Raw genomic sequence first — 15684 nt, 5'->3', positions numbered from 1 at the left:
GGAGAGGGGCGCGGGCGCGAGAGCCGCGGCGAGGGAGCCGCGAAGGGGGAAGGGGGCGGGCGGAGGGAGGAGCGGGAGAGAGGGAGAGGGAGGGAGAGAAGCGAGCGAGGGAGAGCTGGGGAGAGCGAGCGAGGAGCGAGAGCCGGGAGCGGAGCGAGAAGCGGGCGGAGGGAGACAGGCGCGCGCGAGACCGGGTACCGGAATTCCATTAGAAAAAAGTGAGCCGGCCAAGGGGTAGCGGGAGAAGGTTTTTTTGAATTTTTCCTTCGTCTTGGAGCGAAAGAAGCGACTCCGGTCTCTCGTCCTCCAAGCTCCCGCTGGATTGTTTCCTGGCGCTTCCCTCCGTCGGTGGATTGCTTTCCTATTTGCGTTTTTTTCTGACCCCGACCCTCGCTGCTTTCTTCCAACCCTCCACCCTCTCGTCGCCTCTCCCACCTCCCCAGGCCCCTCCGGAGGAGCGCAGGGGACCGGACCCGCGGGGACCCGCGCCTCCTGGACCGGCGGAGGGACGGCAGAGCGCAGGACCGCTGTCGGCTGGGAAGCAGATATCCACAGATACACCCGTGTGTTTGATTTTAGTGGGCAGGGGGGCGTCGAGAGGCGCCCACCGTCCTCCTTCCCACACCCCCCTCCAGCCAGAGGCGAGAATCGCAGGAGTCGGGATCTTCATCGGGTGGACTGGCTCGAATCTCCGCATTGGATTTAGGGTTGATTATCACTGTTTGGCTATTATTACTGTTATTTTTTACCGAAAGAAGAAAGAAAAAAACAAAACTGTGGGATTGATTTAACATGATCTTGGCAAACGCCTTCTGCTTCTTCTTCTTTCTAGGTGAGTACCTGCGGGCGGCGAGGGCAGCGCGTCCAGCGGAGCCAGGGGAGGGGGGCCGCGCGGGCGGCGCGTTCGGGTACCTGCGAGCAGCCGGGGACACTGGGGGCGAGCGGGGCGCCCGGGAGACCGACCGGGCAACCCGCGGAAGAGCGCGCCGCGGAGCGAGCCAGCCTGGGCGCTGCCAGTCGAGCGGGGCCGGGCGCGAGCCCCGGCTGTCTGGTTACCAGGGGGGTTGGGAAGGAGACTTATTAGAATACCCAAGCCATCCCCGCACGCACACACGCACACAAACACGTACACTCGTCACTAACACAATAATAATACTCACTTCCCTAAAAATAATGGGTTTAAACTGCGGTAACTTAAGGAAAAAAACAAAACACCCCAACTCTCGATTTGGAAGAGGGGAGGGCAGAGAGAGGCTCAGTGTTGGGAGAGAAGTACCCAGTCCCACCTTTTCGGGGGCTCCTGGAGGGAGTCAGCTGTGGTGGAGGGCATGGGTTTCTCCCGAAGCTCCGTGTTGGACATTTGTTGGGGGAGCACTGGCAGCCATCCCCCACCTGCCAATCAACCTCTGGAAAATGCACCCTATTTCCAACTCCCTGAACCCCTTCGCACAGCTCCACTACCCGGAATGCTTTTCAAGTTTCTCCGCACCCTTTGCTCTCCCTGCTGCCCAGGCCCAGCCAAGCGGGTGGTTGGGATTGAGCGGTGGTGAACAGTGTCCACTGCTTTTCCTTCCTCACGTCTGGGGGCTGGGACCATTGCTGGCTGGTGGGAAGAGAAGGGAAGGAGGCCAAAGTTTGCTTCCTCCGGTGAGGGAGGGGAGAGGGGTGATGAAAACACCGAATCTGAACAAAGACCGCCCCTCATTCTGCAAGCCCTCTCCCCCATGGGCAGGGAGGATGTGCTGCCTGGTGCCCCTGACCCTAGGCCGGCTCTTTCCCACCTAGGTTTCCCAAGCGTTGCCCTTTTTGATGCTCTGTGACATCTCAGCTGCTTGGGAGGTGGGTATAGAGAAAGCAGCCTGCTGGTGGAGGAGAGGAAATGAGAGTGTTTGTAGGATGGTGGCCGGCGGGGAGTTCCAGGCAGGGCTTGCTGTCCCGGAGCAGGTGCTCCAGAGAGGAAGCTGCTGACACGCATGCATGTGTGTGCGCGTGTGCAACACATCTGCTTTGGTGCGGGCGTTCTTCCTGCCACTCTGGCCTGGTGGCGAACCAGGCTGCCCAGCTGGGTGGTGAGTGCAGCCTGTGCTCCTGGGGGAGGGAAGGGGGAAGGCCTCGGAAGGTACCTGCTGGTCTCAGAAAGGTGTGGGTGGTCTAATAAGTGCCTCCTGACCAGGACAAGGGGTTTGGGTCAGTGCTGGCCTTGGCCTTTTGTCCACTTCCTCCTCTTCCCCCTCCCCCAGGGCTGAATTCCCCAGGGGACTTGACCCTTCTCTAGGGTGTGGCCTTCACTGTCCTGCTGCCCAAAGCCAGAGGTGGCTTCTCTCTAGGGCTCTGGAGAGGCCGAGGTGGGCGCTCTGGGCCTCCTGAGGTCCTGCAGCCCTTCCTGCAGCCATCTGCAAGGGGGCTCTCGTTCTGAAGGGGCTGTTACAAGCCTGACTCCCTCTCCACCCCTGGTTTGAAAACCCAGCTTTCTGGGGCCAAGAAGAAAAGAAAACTATTTTGTGGAAAAGCAGCCAGGTTGCGTGCCGCTGAGCTGCGCACACTCCAGGCCCGCAGGACTCCCAGGTGTGGGCACCTCTGAGCCCTGGAGCAGAGGAGAGTGACATGGGCCCTCGGTGTCCCCGCCTGGCCCAGGCCCCCTTGCTGCAGGCAGGCCTTTCCCAGATGGGTGGGTTGAGGCGTTGGCCCTGTTCTCCTGGTGCACGTGCAGGTGTGTGGGTACGAGAAGGTGTGCTGGTCAGAGACGCCCACCCCGGTGTCTGCAACCCCGGGGGCTGAGTGGTGAGAGGAGAGCATGGGAGCAGTCGGAGAGCAGGGTCAGCAGCCCCTTGGGTCAGAGCCCTTCAGTTCCCTTCGCGGGAGAAGCCCTTCTGGAAAGCTGGGTGACCACAGAATGGTGAAAAGCTCTGGGTTAGGCCAGCCAAGAAGGAAGGGGTGGGTTGGTGTTAAGGAAACTCCAGCTCCAGGGCCCCATTCCTGGCAAGGAGTCTGCAGTTGGGAGTTGGTTGGAAATTCCACTTGGGGGAGAGGTTTCCCTGGAGCTTTGGTTGGGCCCGCGGTGAAGCATGTTCCCAGGACAGGGCCTTCAGCACGCCTCCCCCAAGGTTCCGAGGGAGGCCTGGGGTGCGGAGGCCTTGCCGGCCCAGCCGTCCTGCCCTCCAGTGTGGACGTGCCCAGAGAGACTGTGATAGGGAAGGCCACTGCCGGGAGGCGAGGGGTGAGGTTCTGGTCATATGGCCAACTTTCATGGGCACCCCAGCTCTGGCGGGGACACTCCATGCCGGACAGTGGCTGTAGCTGTGTAGTCGCTCAGTCCCAGTGCCTCCAGAAGCTGTCCCGCCCGTCTCTCCTGGATGCATCTGAATTTCCTCCTGATCTAGAGCTTAGAAATGCCACCCGGATGCCTTCTGGCCTCTATTCTAGAATTCTTGGCTCTGAGTGGCCATGCTTCCTTTCTCTGGCTGGACTTGATTGCTTCTGGGGGTCCTGGCGTCAACTAGTAGAGTCAGGGACAGGTGGCAGGCGGGCATTGGGTGGGAGGACTCCCTGTCTTCTGCAGCGCATCTCCTGCGTGGTCACGTGCTGGCTGGCAGGATGGGGGACGCCCTTGCTTTTGGCGCAGGAGCCACAGTTCTGTGAGGATCGCCCTTGGTGCTCTAGACCCCACCTGTAGGGCAGGCAGGGTGAGTGTCCTCCTTGCCCCGGTCCTCTGGGCCAGTGTCCTGACCATCAAGCCTGCGGAGGGTGTCCCTTTCTCAGTCCACCTCGGGTAGGGTCAAGGTGGGAGGGAAGAAGCCTGCTGGGACTCTGGGGTGATCAGTCAGTGGAAGGCCAAGGGCTGGGTTGGTCTTAAGACACCAGCTGGCTGGCTGGCTGGCTGGCTGGCTGGGGGCAGCAGGTGCAAGTGAGGCCAGGTCAGCTCAGCTGCTCCTGGGTGGCCCAGATGCACTGTCCAGCTCAGGGACTTAGGAATTTGCTGAAGCAGGGAAATAAGCAGATGCCCCACTGCCCACGTCGACACTCCATGCTGGTTTCTTCTCTGGTCTGTCTCAGCCGGGCCACAGCCTTCAGATCTTCCTGTCCGGAGGCAGAAGTATGGTCAACGGGCAAAGGGAATGCCTGTCGCTCTTGCCCTGGAGGCCTTCTCCACTCCAGGCCCACCCCCCTGCACCTCCTCTTACGTGGTGTGTGGGTAGGCCTGGTCCCTCGAGGAGCTATTCCTTTCCCCTCCGCGGCTCTGTCGGGAGGGACCGGCTCTCTGTGCAGAGCTCTTCCTCTAGGTGTCGCTGTCTCCCTGCGGTAGCTGCCCCCTGTGCAGGGCCTCCTGGGGGGAGGGAGGGGAGACCTGGCGTGCTGGGTAGAGATGGGAGGATGCTTCGGGTTATGAGAAGGGGACTTCTGGCCTAGGATCATGTTATGTTTGGGGGCAGGACGGAGTGGAGAAAGCGTCTCAGATCACTCCCTGGGGCTTGGAACAGGCAGCCTTGGCTCTGGGCCATGATACAGGCTTTTTCTGGGGCATGGTCTGGAGTGAGGGGCTTGGAGAGGACAGGGAGGCGGAGAAGATGTCCTATGGATGTAACCGTTTTGGGAACTTTATTCTGAAAGGATCACGTGGGCCTCTCCTTGCCCTTCGCCCTGGATCTTCTTCCCTGACGCCCTCCCACCTGAAGGCTGGGGGCTTGGGCCTCTGGGGCGAGGGACAGAAGCGGGGTGTCGGACTCCTGCCTGTTGACTTTTGGAGGAGCTGGGTCCCTGTGTGAGACGAGGGCCCGGGGGGAATGCGCTTTCCCTTCTGCAGTTGCGTTATTATTCGGCTTCTGGGAAGAAGAAAAGAGACGGGGAGAGAATTTCAGAGGAGAGCAGAAGGAGAAGAAAGAGAAAAAGAAATAGGAGGAGAGAGACAGACAAAGAGAAAGAAAGAGGGGAACTGGCTTGCTTAGAGCGTTCCCCTTGGTGGTCTGGGGGCAGGTCGTCCCTGGGAGGCACTGCCACGGGTCCTGGCTGCTGTGAGGTTGGACTCGGCTCTGAGTGGGCTGGGGCTGGGCACACCGCGGACACAGGGTCCGGCTTGTCTCCTAGTCTCCTCCCTCTCCTTTTAAAAAATGTTTTGTTTTTTTTTTTTAAATTTTTTACTTATGGAACTCAGAATGAATAGGCTAGCGGCTCGAGGATCCTTTTCAGCCTGCGTGTGACCTTGAGTTGTCATCTCCCTTCTTTGGGTCTCAGTTTCCCCAGGGCAAAGTCTCGGGGGGGGGGGGGCTGGACTCTGAGGTTTCTCAGGTCCTAAGAGGCTGTGAGAGTTAAACGACTTCGTGCTGCTTTCAGGGCTTAACTGGTGCTTGGGTGGGCCTCCGGCTGGAACTGAAGCAGACGGGAGGCCTGGGGGGTACGAATGTGATCCCCCGCCCCGCACACCCCAGCAGCCCCCGCGGCCCCCAGCTCTCTGCTGAGGCTGTCACGTTCTGTGGCCTCCTGGCATCTTCGACAGTCTGTGGTCTTGCTTGAGGCCCAGCTGGGCCGGTGCTGAGGGGTGACAAGGTGGGACCTGAGAGAATCTGACAGAGCCAGAACAGAATGGCAGCTGGACTTCTCCTTGGGTTCGAGGTGGGGTGCTGGTGTCCTGGGACCAGCGGCCCTTTCTCTGACCTGCTCTGTTGGGGAGGTGGCATTGAGTGGGACTTGATGTGCTTTGGAGTAAATGGGTGCGAGGTTCCAGAAAGGCCCAGCCCTCAGCCTTGCTTCTTTGTGGGAGACTCTGGTGGCCCTCACTCATGCTTGTCTTCCCTCCCCACCACCCAGACGAGACCCTCCGCTCTTTGGCCAGCCCTTCCTCCCTGCAGGGCCCCGAGCTGCACAGCTGGCGCCCCCCCGTGGACTGTGTCCGGGCCAATGAGCTGTGTGCGGCCGAATCCAACTGCAGCTCCCGCTACCGCACGCTGCGGCAGTGCCTGGCGGGCCGGGACCGCAACACCATGCTGGCCAACAAGGAGTGCCAGGCGGCCCTGGAGGTCCTGCAGGAGAGCCCCCTGTACGACTGTCGCTGCAAGCGGGGCATGAAGAAGGAGCTGCAGTGCCTGCAGATCTACTGGAGCATCCACCTGGGGCTGACCGAGGGTAAGCCCGGCGGCGGGAATGGCAACGGTGGCGGTGAGGGGTGTGGGGGGGCTCGGTTTCAAGGCGGGGCTCGTAATGGAGTGAGCTGGCCAGCTCCCCGTCCCTCGCTGTGGGGGGAAACACGAACCCAGATGGAGTAGCCTCGTGACCTAGGAGGGTAGCTGAGGAGGAGAGGAAGCTGGAGCAGGGGCGAGGGGACAGGAAGTAAACTGGGGACAGGAGGACCTAGGATTGTGCGACGTGGTCACAGGAGAAAGTGAGACAAGCGTGCCAGGCAGATGGCGAAGTGAGAACAGAGGAGAGAGGAGGACCGGCCGTGTGCACACGCGAGTCCTGCCGCTCATGCTCCCCGGGCCCCAAGAGCGAGTGCGCGTTGGCCCCCCACGGCCACCTGGGCACCACCTGCAGGGCGTGGAGTGGTTTGAGGGCAGCAGGTCCCTGTCCCTCCACAGACGTGCCCCCGAGTCCTGAGGCAGAACCTGTCACTACCACCTGCCCAAGATGCTGCCTCCCTTGCTTCATCCCCTCAGCGTGAGGAAGCCACGGTTGACCCCTGCGCCAGCCAAACTGGGAGCCCCTTCCCCTGGGCCAACTCTAGAAAAGCAGACCTCTGCTTTTCTCATTCCTCAGAACCCTGCCCCTGCAGCCCGCCCCCAGGACTCCCAGTCCCTTCCCCCCTGGGTCTGGGCAGGGGTGAGGGGGTGGGGGGGCGCAGAGGTAGTTTCTGTGGAGGGCCGGCCGGGGCAGTCGGGGCCTTTGAACAGCTGGTGAAGTGCCCGTGAGTGATAGGCTCTACCTGACAGTTAAGTGTGCGCTGCGTGGGCGAAGTGGTCCCTCGGCGCTTCCTCCTGGTTCCCAAACACATCTACTAACCGGATTGGGCCCTGGGGGTGGGGCGGGAGGACTGCTGGTGGGTGAGATGCGCCCCTGAACCCTTGGTCCCGCTGTGCCCCTCTGCCCGAGGCTGGAGCCCTCAGCGTGTGGAGAGAGCTGGTGGTGGCTGGATTATGGCCTCTACTGAGCGCCTGGACAGTTCCAGCGGCAAGGACCTCGCGCTGTTCAGTCCCATGCCCATTTTGGTGGGGAAGCTGATGTAAAGACAGGAGGGTGGTGTCCTAGGGCACACAGCAAGCGGGTGGCACAGGCCCCTGAGTCCTTACCCAGCCCCTTCCCCGCCCTGGGGAGGTCCTGTGGCCTTGGGCCTGCCTTCCTCTTCTGTCGTCTCCTCCGCCATCACAGCTAATATTTACAAGGTGGAGCTGTTGCTGTTGGCTGCAGGGAAGACTCGAGACCAGGCTTCTTGCTTTTGTCAGAGGTGACAGTGAAGTTCAGGGTCACCCCGGTCCTTCAGAGATGAAAAGCAAAGACCTCTCCCAGGTCATGACCCAGCCGTCTGATGTCATGATTTGGCTTCAGTCTGACTGCCGGGGATGGCCGAGTAGCCAGGCCCCAGGTTTCTACTGGTGAATTCTGATGACCTAAATCGGACTCCTCCCTGCCAGTCCTGGGAGGAGCTGTTTCCCCCAGAGACCCCCTAGCCAATCCTTCTGGCTGATCCGTACCCAGGTGTGGAGCTGCCCCAGATGCGCTGTGAAGGACCGGCGTTGCTCTGGGCGGGCAGAAGCTGACCCTGTGAAGGCTTAGGCCACAGCGGTACTTGTCTAAGAACGTTTTGGTTTCAATTACACTTTATTTATTTATTTTTTTAAGGTTTTATTTATTTATTTTTAGACAGAGGAGAAGGGAGGGAGAAAGACAGGGAGAGAAACATCAATGTGTGGTTGCCTCTCGCATACCCCCCACTGGAGTCCTGGTCTGCAACCCAGGCGTGTGCCTGACTGGGAATCGAACCGGTGATGCTTTGGTTCACAGGCCGGCATTCAGTCCCCTGAGCCACAGGGCAACACTTCATTTTTGGAGACCGCATTCATAATGGTTAAGTACTTGGACTCTGTCATCAGCTGCCTGGGTTTGAAGCCTGGCTCCGCCACGTACCAGCTGTGTGGCCTTGGGCAAGTTACTTAGTGTCTCTGTGCCCCAGTTCCTTGTCAGCGAAACAGGGAGACTCAACGGTGCATAAACTTTTAGGTTACTTGGCCTCAACCACTAGCCTTGGCTGGCGACCCCACCATGGGAGTTTCTGTAGGGACGGTGGGGAGCGGGGAGGACACAGACCACAGGAAGCTGGGGCTGGACACTGGCCCGAGGGGGCGCGTAGTGTTCGGCTCAGGCCCAACAGCACATACCGGTGGGCGCCCGCTGTGCAGGAGGCTGTGTGCTGGGTGGTGCAGGGCACGAGGGCTGCTCCTGGGCGGTGAAGCGAAGGGGGGCCATTTCTGCAGGAGACATGTGCTTCGCATGTCGTATTGGGGTTTGCACCCTTCGCAGGGGGTCTGCCAGCTTAGCAGACAGGAGGCCTCCCCCCGTGCACCAGCAGGGGCTGGTTCCTTCTCTAGTCCTAGCCTCTGGGTGACCTCACGGGTCAGCCGACCGAGCTCCTCACAGGGATTCCCAGGCCCCACATCTGGATGGCTGGCACCTCCCTGCAGGTGGCTCCGTGGATGCTGCCACATGTGTTCCCTGAGGCAGGAGGTGCCTGCCCACAGCCTGGGCTCCAGGTGGGTGGGAGGTCACTGTGTGAGGCTGTGGCTCAGCACTGCCTCCCCGCCCCTCAGCTCGCGCGCGGGCAGCCTGACTGATTGATTACTCATTGACTTCTCATGGCAGCGTCTCAGGAGGACGCGTCCTGTCCTGCGAGGTGTCGGCAGAGGGGACGGGAGTCTGACGGGGCGGTAGGAGGTTGCTGGGGCAGCCCTGTTCCCTTCATCTCCTGTCACATCCTTGGTTTGGCTTTTGCTGAGCCTCTGAAGCGCCCAAGGTCTGAGAAGCCAGCAGGGGGTGGGGCGGATAGGAAGGGAGCATAGGAGGGGCTCGGGCCGATAGGACTTGTGGCCCTCCAGCCAGATTCTTCTGGTGTCCTAGTGGGAAGCAAAGAGGACCTTCTGTCTCCTCCAGGGGCTTGGGCGGACTCATCCTGGGGCGAGGGGACAGAACGCAACCTGGCCCGCAACCAAGGCACACGCATCCTGACTGGGAATTGAATCAAAGGGTCGCGAGGGCCGGGCCACGGGGTCCAGCTGCAGTGCGGCTGTGAGCAGCTGTGTCGTCTCAAGCAGGTCACTTCGCTGCTTGGGGGCCACCTGCAAGCCCTGTGAGGACGTTGTGCTGAATGATGGGACCTGGCCCGCCACAGGCTGCTACGGTGCCACCTCCCCGTGCCTTCTTTCCTGAAGCATTCGGCAGTCCTTAGAGGAGAGCAGGTCAGGCCAGGAGGTTGCGGAAGAGTTCTTCGGCGTCCGACCTGCTCTGGGGGACCTCCTACTCTGGCTGGAAGGAATAACTTGTCCGTGTGACTTGTCGAACATTGTATTTGTAACTTGCCCCTCACTTTCAGAATGGGGCACCTGTGCCTGACGCCGTTCTCTCTTCCAGGTGAGGAGTTTTACGAGGCCTCGCCCTACGAGCCGGTCACCTCCCGCCTCTCGGACATCTTCAGGCTTGCTTCCATCTTCTCAGGTAAGTGGGTGCGGGCGGGGCCGCGCCGGTTCTCCTCTGGGCCCAACGTGGCGGACAGAGCCCTGGGCTTGGCTCGGGTGTCCTGGCCTTTAGCCCCAGCAAGCCCTTAACATCACGGAGCGTCAGGTCCTCATCTGTGTGAGGAGTGAAACAGTGATGGGAATGAGCCCGCCAGGCAGCTGGCCTTGGATCTGAAACTTGCTGTCACTCTCCTTTTCTGTCACTTGTCTTGCCCCGGTGCGTCCTTTTATCCAGGTTCCCAGCTTTTCCATTCTAGCTGTTCAAGGCCTTTGTGCCTCAGTTTCCTCAGCTGTGCATCAGGGAGCCTACCTACCCCGTGGATCGTCGCGAGGTCTGACTGAGTCAGTGGCTGTTGGCGGCCCGGTGTGCCGCGGTGAGCGTCCAGGAAGTGTTAGCTGTGGCCGCTGGCACTTGTGTCACTGCTTCCCAATCTGCTCTGGCTTCCTGTCTCCCTGAGGGCTCTGCTCCTTGCACCCCACTGTGGGGTGGGGGCGAGGGAGGGCTCTGAGCCCCAGCCCCTCCCACTCTGCCTGCCCCAGGGCAGAAGGCCAAGGGAGGCTGAACTCCAGCTGTGCTCCTCCAGTCTACATGTAGGAGCCTGAGGGATTTTTTGGTTTCGTCTTGATTTGTTTCCTCTGCCATTTGGGGTGCAGTGGACCCTGGGTAGCCTGCCCCACCTTTGCGGGGCTTCTGGCTGCAGAGCCGCTCTGTGGGGGCCAGGGGTGAGCTCCTCCTGGGGCCGCCTCAGGTGCCCAAAGGTGGCGGGGCGGGCTTGTTCCCTGGGGCCCCTGGACACAGGGCCCGGGTTCCCGGTGGCCCGTGGCAGTCCTGGGAGCCCTTTGAAGTTTCTTTAGCTTTAAACGAGGGTCTCGACATTATCGCTGTTTCGGGGGGTAAGTCTTGTGGGAGAACGGCCCACCTGGCGTATTGTAGGATGGTGAGCCACGTCCTTGGCCTCTCCTCAGTAGATGCCGGTAGTAGCCCCGCCCCAAGCTGTGACAGCTCCAGATGTCACCAGACGTCACCTGGGGGCACATGCGCTGCCAGGGAAGCAGCTCTAAACTGTGACTGAAAAGCTCTGGTGAGTCCCCAGGCCCTTTCAAACGAAGACTTCTCCAGCACAGTGTTGCTCAGGCTTTTTCCCCCACTATTACCCCCTAAGGAGAAAAATTAATTTTAACTAGAAAAATACTATCTTAGTCTGCTAGGGCTGCTGTAACAAAATAGCATAGGCTGAGTGGTTTAAGCAACAGAAATTTATAGCCTTACAGTTCTGGAGGCTGGAAGTTCAAGTTCAAGGCCCAGCAGGGTTTGGTTTCTGGGGAGAGCTCTCTCCGTGACCTGGAGATGGCCACCTTCTCTCTGTGTCCTTGTGGGGGTGGGGTGGGACAAGGGAGCTGGTGAGGGTGGAGGGGGAAGAAGGGAGGGAGAGGGAGAGGGAGAGCGAGCTCTTCTAAGGCCACATACTTGTGGCCTTAGATTTGTCATATTAAGACCCCACCCTTACAACCTCATTTAACCCTAATTGCCTCCTCAAAGCCCTCTCTCCAAATACAGTCACATTGGGGGTTATAGCTCCTTGAGGGGCGCAATTTAGTCCATAGCTAAAGTCAAAGAGTAACATTTTGTCAGGGTTGAGTTTTGGAGCACCACAAACTGCTGTCATACCTCCCCCCCCTTTTTTTTTTTTGCCAAACCGAGACGCAGCTTTTGTTCCCTCGTGGGCGAGGGCGGGCGACAGGTCCTCCCTGATGGAGATGGGCCCATTTTCCGCCTGACCAGCAGCTCAGGGACCAGTCCTGGCACCGCTGCGTGGGCGGGGCCTCCGGGATTAACTCCGGTGAAGGGGGCGCTTCGGCTGACTTGCTGAAGGTTGGGGGTCAGGAGTCCTCACTGCGGGGTCGGCCCCAGCTGCTTCCCGGGCTCACACGAAGCATCTCCTTAGCAGAAAATCTTTCTGTAATAGACTTGACGCTTGGTGGGGCAAGGATGTTGATGAGACAGTTGAGGAAATGACTGGGTCAGCTTCCTTCGCCGGCCGCCCGGATGTGTCTGGGCCCGGGGACCGCTCCCCGCAGTGAAGGCAGGGCTTTGGGGTCTCTGAGGGCTCCCTCCTTGTCGCCCCCGTTGGCCCTGCTGCACCCACAGCGGCCCTGGAGCTGGTACACGGGCGCTGGCTCTGGCTGGGGAGACGTGGGCGCGCAGCTGGCTGAGGAGGCCCTGGGCGGGCTGCCAAGAAACCACGCGGGCCACGGTGGGCTCAGCAGAGGCGAGGCTGGTGGGGAGCTGGGGGGCCCGGTTCCAGTGCCTTCTCTGCCTGCGGTGAGCTTCAGGGCTTGGGCCAGTCATGCCCTGCTCCAGAGCTCACATTTTCTTTCTGAGAATGGAGACGCGTGCACATGGAGCCTTGCTCTCCAGCCTCGCCCATGAGGGTGCCCGGACAGGGACAGTATCGTGTGGCGCGCTGGGATGAGCAGAGCGGCTTGGAGCTCAGACGGTTGCCGGCGCCTGCCAGGCCGCCCTGCCAGCCGAGGGCTCGCGTTCTGGGCCCGCGTGTCTCCTGCTGGTAGCTCGCTGGTAGCTCGCAGGCCTGGCCTGGGTGACCCAAGATTTTGGACTCATGCTTTGGGGTGATAAGGCTGCTGCCCTATGGGGCTGTGTGGAGCCCTCCCCCTTCCACACACCCACATCTGGTGGTATGCTCTCCCCTTGGTGGCCCCCCGCTGGGGCCTCGGGAACTCCGACAAGGGTGCTGCTGCGTGCGGGGCTCAGACGCTCTTTTCTCTCCACTGAGAATTCGGGCCCTAGTGCAGGGCGTCCTGGAACGTGCGTGCTCTTTGTCTCGCGCCTCCTCTCTCTGGGGGGGTTCTTGGAAAGTCCTCCTGGGATTCTGTTGGCCAGGACAGCTGCCCGGGTCCCCCGCACTCTGTGACGCCAGAGGCCCTGGGGCAGGGCGAGCCGTCCCCTCCTCTCTGCCCAGTTCGGACACAGGCCCTGGGCTCAGTGACTGGCTCTGGGATTCCTGGTGTCCACTTAGTCCCCAGCTCAGGGCCAGGAGAGCAGCCTGGGCCACCCTGAACCATGTTGACTGTGCTGTTGGGGGCATCCAGTGTCCTGCCCCAGCCTTACAGGCGGGGGAGGAGGTTTCATGGGGAAGACATGGGGTTTGTCCCGTTCCTAGCAATTTAAACTGCCCTGGAAAACATGAAATGGAGTGTTCAGTGCAGCCGTCGCCCCAGTAAGTGGGAAGAGCGTGGGGGCCGTGAGTCTCCCGGTGCTGCATTTGAATCCTGACTCGCCCGCTTGGGGCTGTGTGACCTGGGGCCTCCCTGGGGCCTTTTGGAGCTGCAGTGCCTGCGCGTGTCCCATGGGGAGTGGTACCTGCTCACAGGGTTGATGAGGAGGGCTCAGTGGGAATGACACAGGGAGAGCGACCAGGAGTTGTCTCCTCTCTGCCGAGGGTGTTCAGGCGGTGGGGCAGGGGGGACGCAGAGGTGGAGGAGCTCCAGCTGAGCCCCCGTCCCCGAGTCTCTGGGACCTTGTGAATGCCGGGCCCCAGCTGGTTCCTTCTGCGGAGGCAGGAGAGGACGGGCTAAGGTGGAGAGGAGGGAGGAGAGATGGTCCAGACAGGGAGGTGTCACAAGCGGGCGATGGGGAGAGTGAGGGGAGCAGAGGTGCTCGTCCGCCTGCAGGGAGGCCTTCGCGGTGAGGCCAGAGGGCGCTGGTTGTCCTCACAGCCACGGGCTGTGCCCACGGGACAGGGGGAGGCGACAGGCAGACAGCCTGGGCCTTGTCGGTGAGGGCGGGGCCTCCAGGGTGGCCCTCCCGCGGTGGCCCTCCCGCAAGCACTTCCGGGTGCATGGTGTGCAGCGTATGTAATGTATTTACGCAAACATGTCTTGTCTGTTCTGTAGCTGGAAGGGAACTTAGCAATCATCCAGGCCCACCCTTTCCCCTGACAGAAAAGGAAACTGAGGCCCAGAGAGAGGGTATAGACAAAGACCTAAGTTCAAACCCTGGCTCTGCTGTGGCCCAGTGTGCACCTCCACAGGTCCCTTGCTTCTCTGGCCTGCGCCGCCCCGCTGTGACTGCGTGGGGACCCGTGGGGGTGGGCGGGAGGCCGGGCTCAGGCACTTTCGGGGGGCGGGGGAGGGAGAAGAGGTGGGCCACGTCCGGCTCAGTCAGCCGCAAGCCTCCAGACTTGGCCATCTCGCCTGGATGGAGCCAGGAGAGGCCCAGGCCTGTTTTTGCTGGAGGCTCTGGTGGCTCCTTTCTGGGGACTCAGGCCAGGAGGGAGCCCCACCTCTGTCGCGACGCCCCGCAGATGGCCCCTGAGCGGTGGACGGCGCCCTGCCCTGGGAGCCGTCACACTCTGTCCTCTCTCACGGTGCCCGCTGTCTCCTGAAGGGGACGTGGGACCTGGGGCGGGGCGGCGGTCTCTGTCAGTGCTGTGCCCCTCCTGCAGCCCCCGGGAGGATCCGGGAGAGTGGGGGCGTGTGGGCTCTGAGGCCTGCTGGCTCTGCTTTTGGAACCTGGGCTCTCCCTATGAGCCAGGTGGCCGTGGCGGCTTTGCTGGGGGCTGGGGGGCGCTAATGGTGTAGTGTGAGGTGTTAGACCTGCACAGGAAAGGGGATGAGGAGGCTGGGGCAAGTCCGAGGTGCCCTGTGTGCGCGGCATCGTGAGAGGCCTGAGGTTTGTGGGGGACCCCAGCCGAGTGCGCACAGTGCCCATGGAAGGGGCGGGGCTGGGCCGTCTCTGGAGGTGCACGTTTTTGTTCAGTAAACGTGGGGGGAGCACTCGGTGTTCCACGTAAGAAAGCGCTTTAAATCGAATCAGACCCCAGTTAGACGCCCTTGGCGGCGCCTGGGGAGGTCAGGAGGGTCCTGGAAGAGGAGAGGGGGCCTGGGCCTGATGTCCCGGCGTCAGGGCTTGGAGGCCAAGCTCAGGTGCTGAAGGAACCACATGTCTTCTGACCTGCATGGCCTCCGAGGACCCTGAATAGAGACCCTTGTGGCAGGTGAGAGACGGACTCTCTGGGATCTCGTCCCTGGGGACAGAGGACAGGGCTCAGGGAGACGGCTCAGCTGGAGCACGGAGTCCCTGGGGAGGGGCCGGGCTGCCCTTGGGGCGGAGGGGAGGGCTCCAGCCCCCCAGGAAGGCTGCCTCCCTGGCCCTGGCAGGCGTGGGTGGGGAACGGTTGGGTCTGGCTCAGCTCTGCTGGGTGCCTAGGGGAACCCTGCCTTCTCTGCTGTCCCGGGGGGCTGCCTGAGCCTTTGAGCCCCCAGCCCCTCTTCCCCTCGGGGTGCTGAGCAGCCCCGTGAGGTTCAGTGGGGTGTCTATGCCCCTGGGAGATCCTTTCTGAGGCAGTCCCCCCCAGGAAAGGGTGGGGGCTGGGGATGGAGGGCTGGGGAGGAAGGGAGGGAGCCGGCCGCCTCTCTCCCTGCCCCCTGCTCGGTGGCTCCCGTGGTGGCAAACTGTTTGTCCTCAGTTTGTCTCCCTGAGCCGAACACAGGAGTGTTATTTAAATTTCAAAATCACGCTGTACTAACAGCTGTCAGAGACTCTGAGTGTCGATGGAAATTGGGCTTTAGCTGCAGCTCTGTCACCTCTTACACCTCCCCTTTCAGAGAATTCGTCCAGTGGCCAAGGAGAGGTGGAGGGCGGGGGGCAGAGGACTCTGGGCACAGGGAGAGGTGAGGTGTGCGCGGACGGGGCCAGGGACCAGTGACCCTCGCCCAGTTCAGCAGCAGCTGGGACCCCCTGGGAGGAGGCCAGCTTCCCTGGTGGCGGGGGCCAGGGCATCTGGGGGAGACTGGAGATGTCCATGTTTCCCCCGAGTTGTGTCGCTTCCCCTCCCCCTTCAGTGGCTGGGACCTTAGGCCCCTGTCAGTGGGTGAAAGCATTTGGTCCCACTGAGGTGTGAGCAGGGTGTTGGTGAGTTCACGTCTGGTTGCCTTTGTGTGTAAGGAA

At 61.3% G+C, this 15684-nt stretch overlaps 1 protein-coding gene across 1 annotated transcript in view; it reads left to right on the top strand.

Annotated features, from left to right (window-relative positions):
* The first annotated feature begins 211 nt into the window (after positions 1 to 211).
* Positions 212 to 15684, top strand: part of GFRA2 (GDNF family receptor alpha 2) — a 79682-nt gene continuing 64209 nt past the window's right edge. The window contains exons 1-3 of the mRNA XM_054578764.1: positions 212 to 832; positions 5803 to 6117; positions 9610 to 9693. Coding sequence (XP_054434739.1) covers positions 793 to 832; positions 5803 to 6117; positions 9610 to 9693 — 439 coding nt within the window. The 5' untranslated portion in view covers positions 212 to 792. The remainder of the gene's footprint in view (positions 833 to 5802; positions 6118 to 9609; positions 9694 to 15684) is intronic.

This window comes from Pteronotus mesoamericanus, unplaced genomic scaffold (assembly GCF_021234165.1).
Source record: "Pteronotus mesoamericanus isolate MK-2021 breed Mesoamerican mustached bat unplaced genomic scaffold, CSHL_Meso_final contig_502, whole genome shotgun sequence".
In the NCBI taxonomy this organism is placed as follows: domain Eukaryota; kingdom Metazoa; phylum Chordata; class Mammalia; order Chiroptera; family Mormoopidae; genus Pteronotus; species Pteronotus mesoamericanus.
Note: the sequence above shows the minus strand (reverse complement) of the source record. Positions and strands in the feature narration are given on the sequence as shown.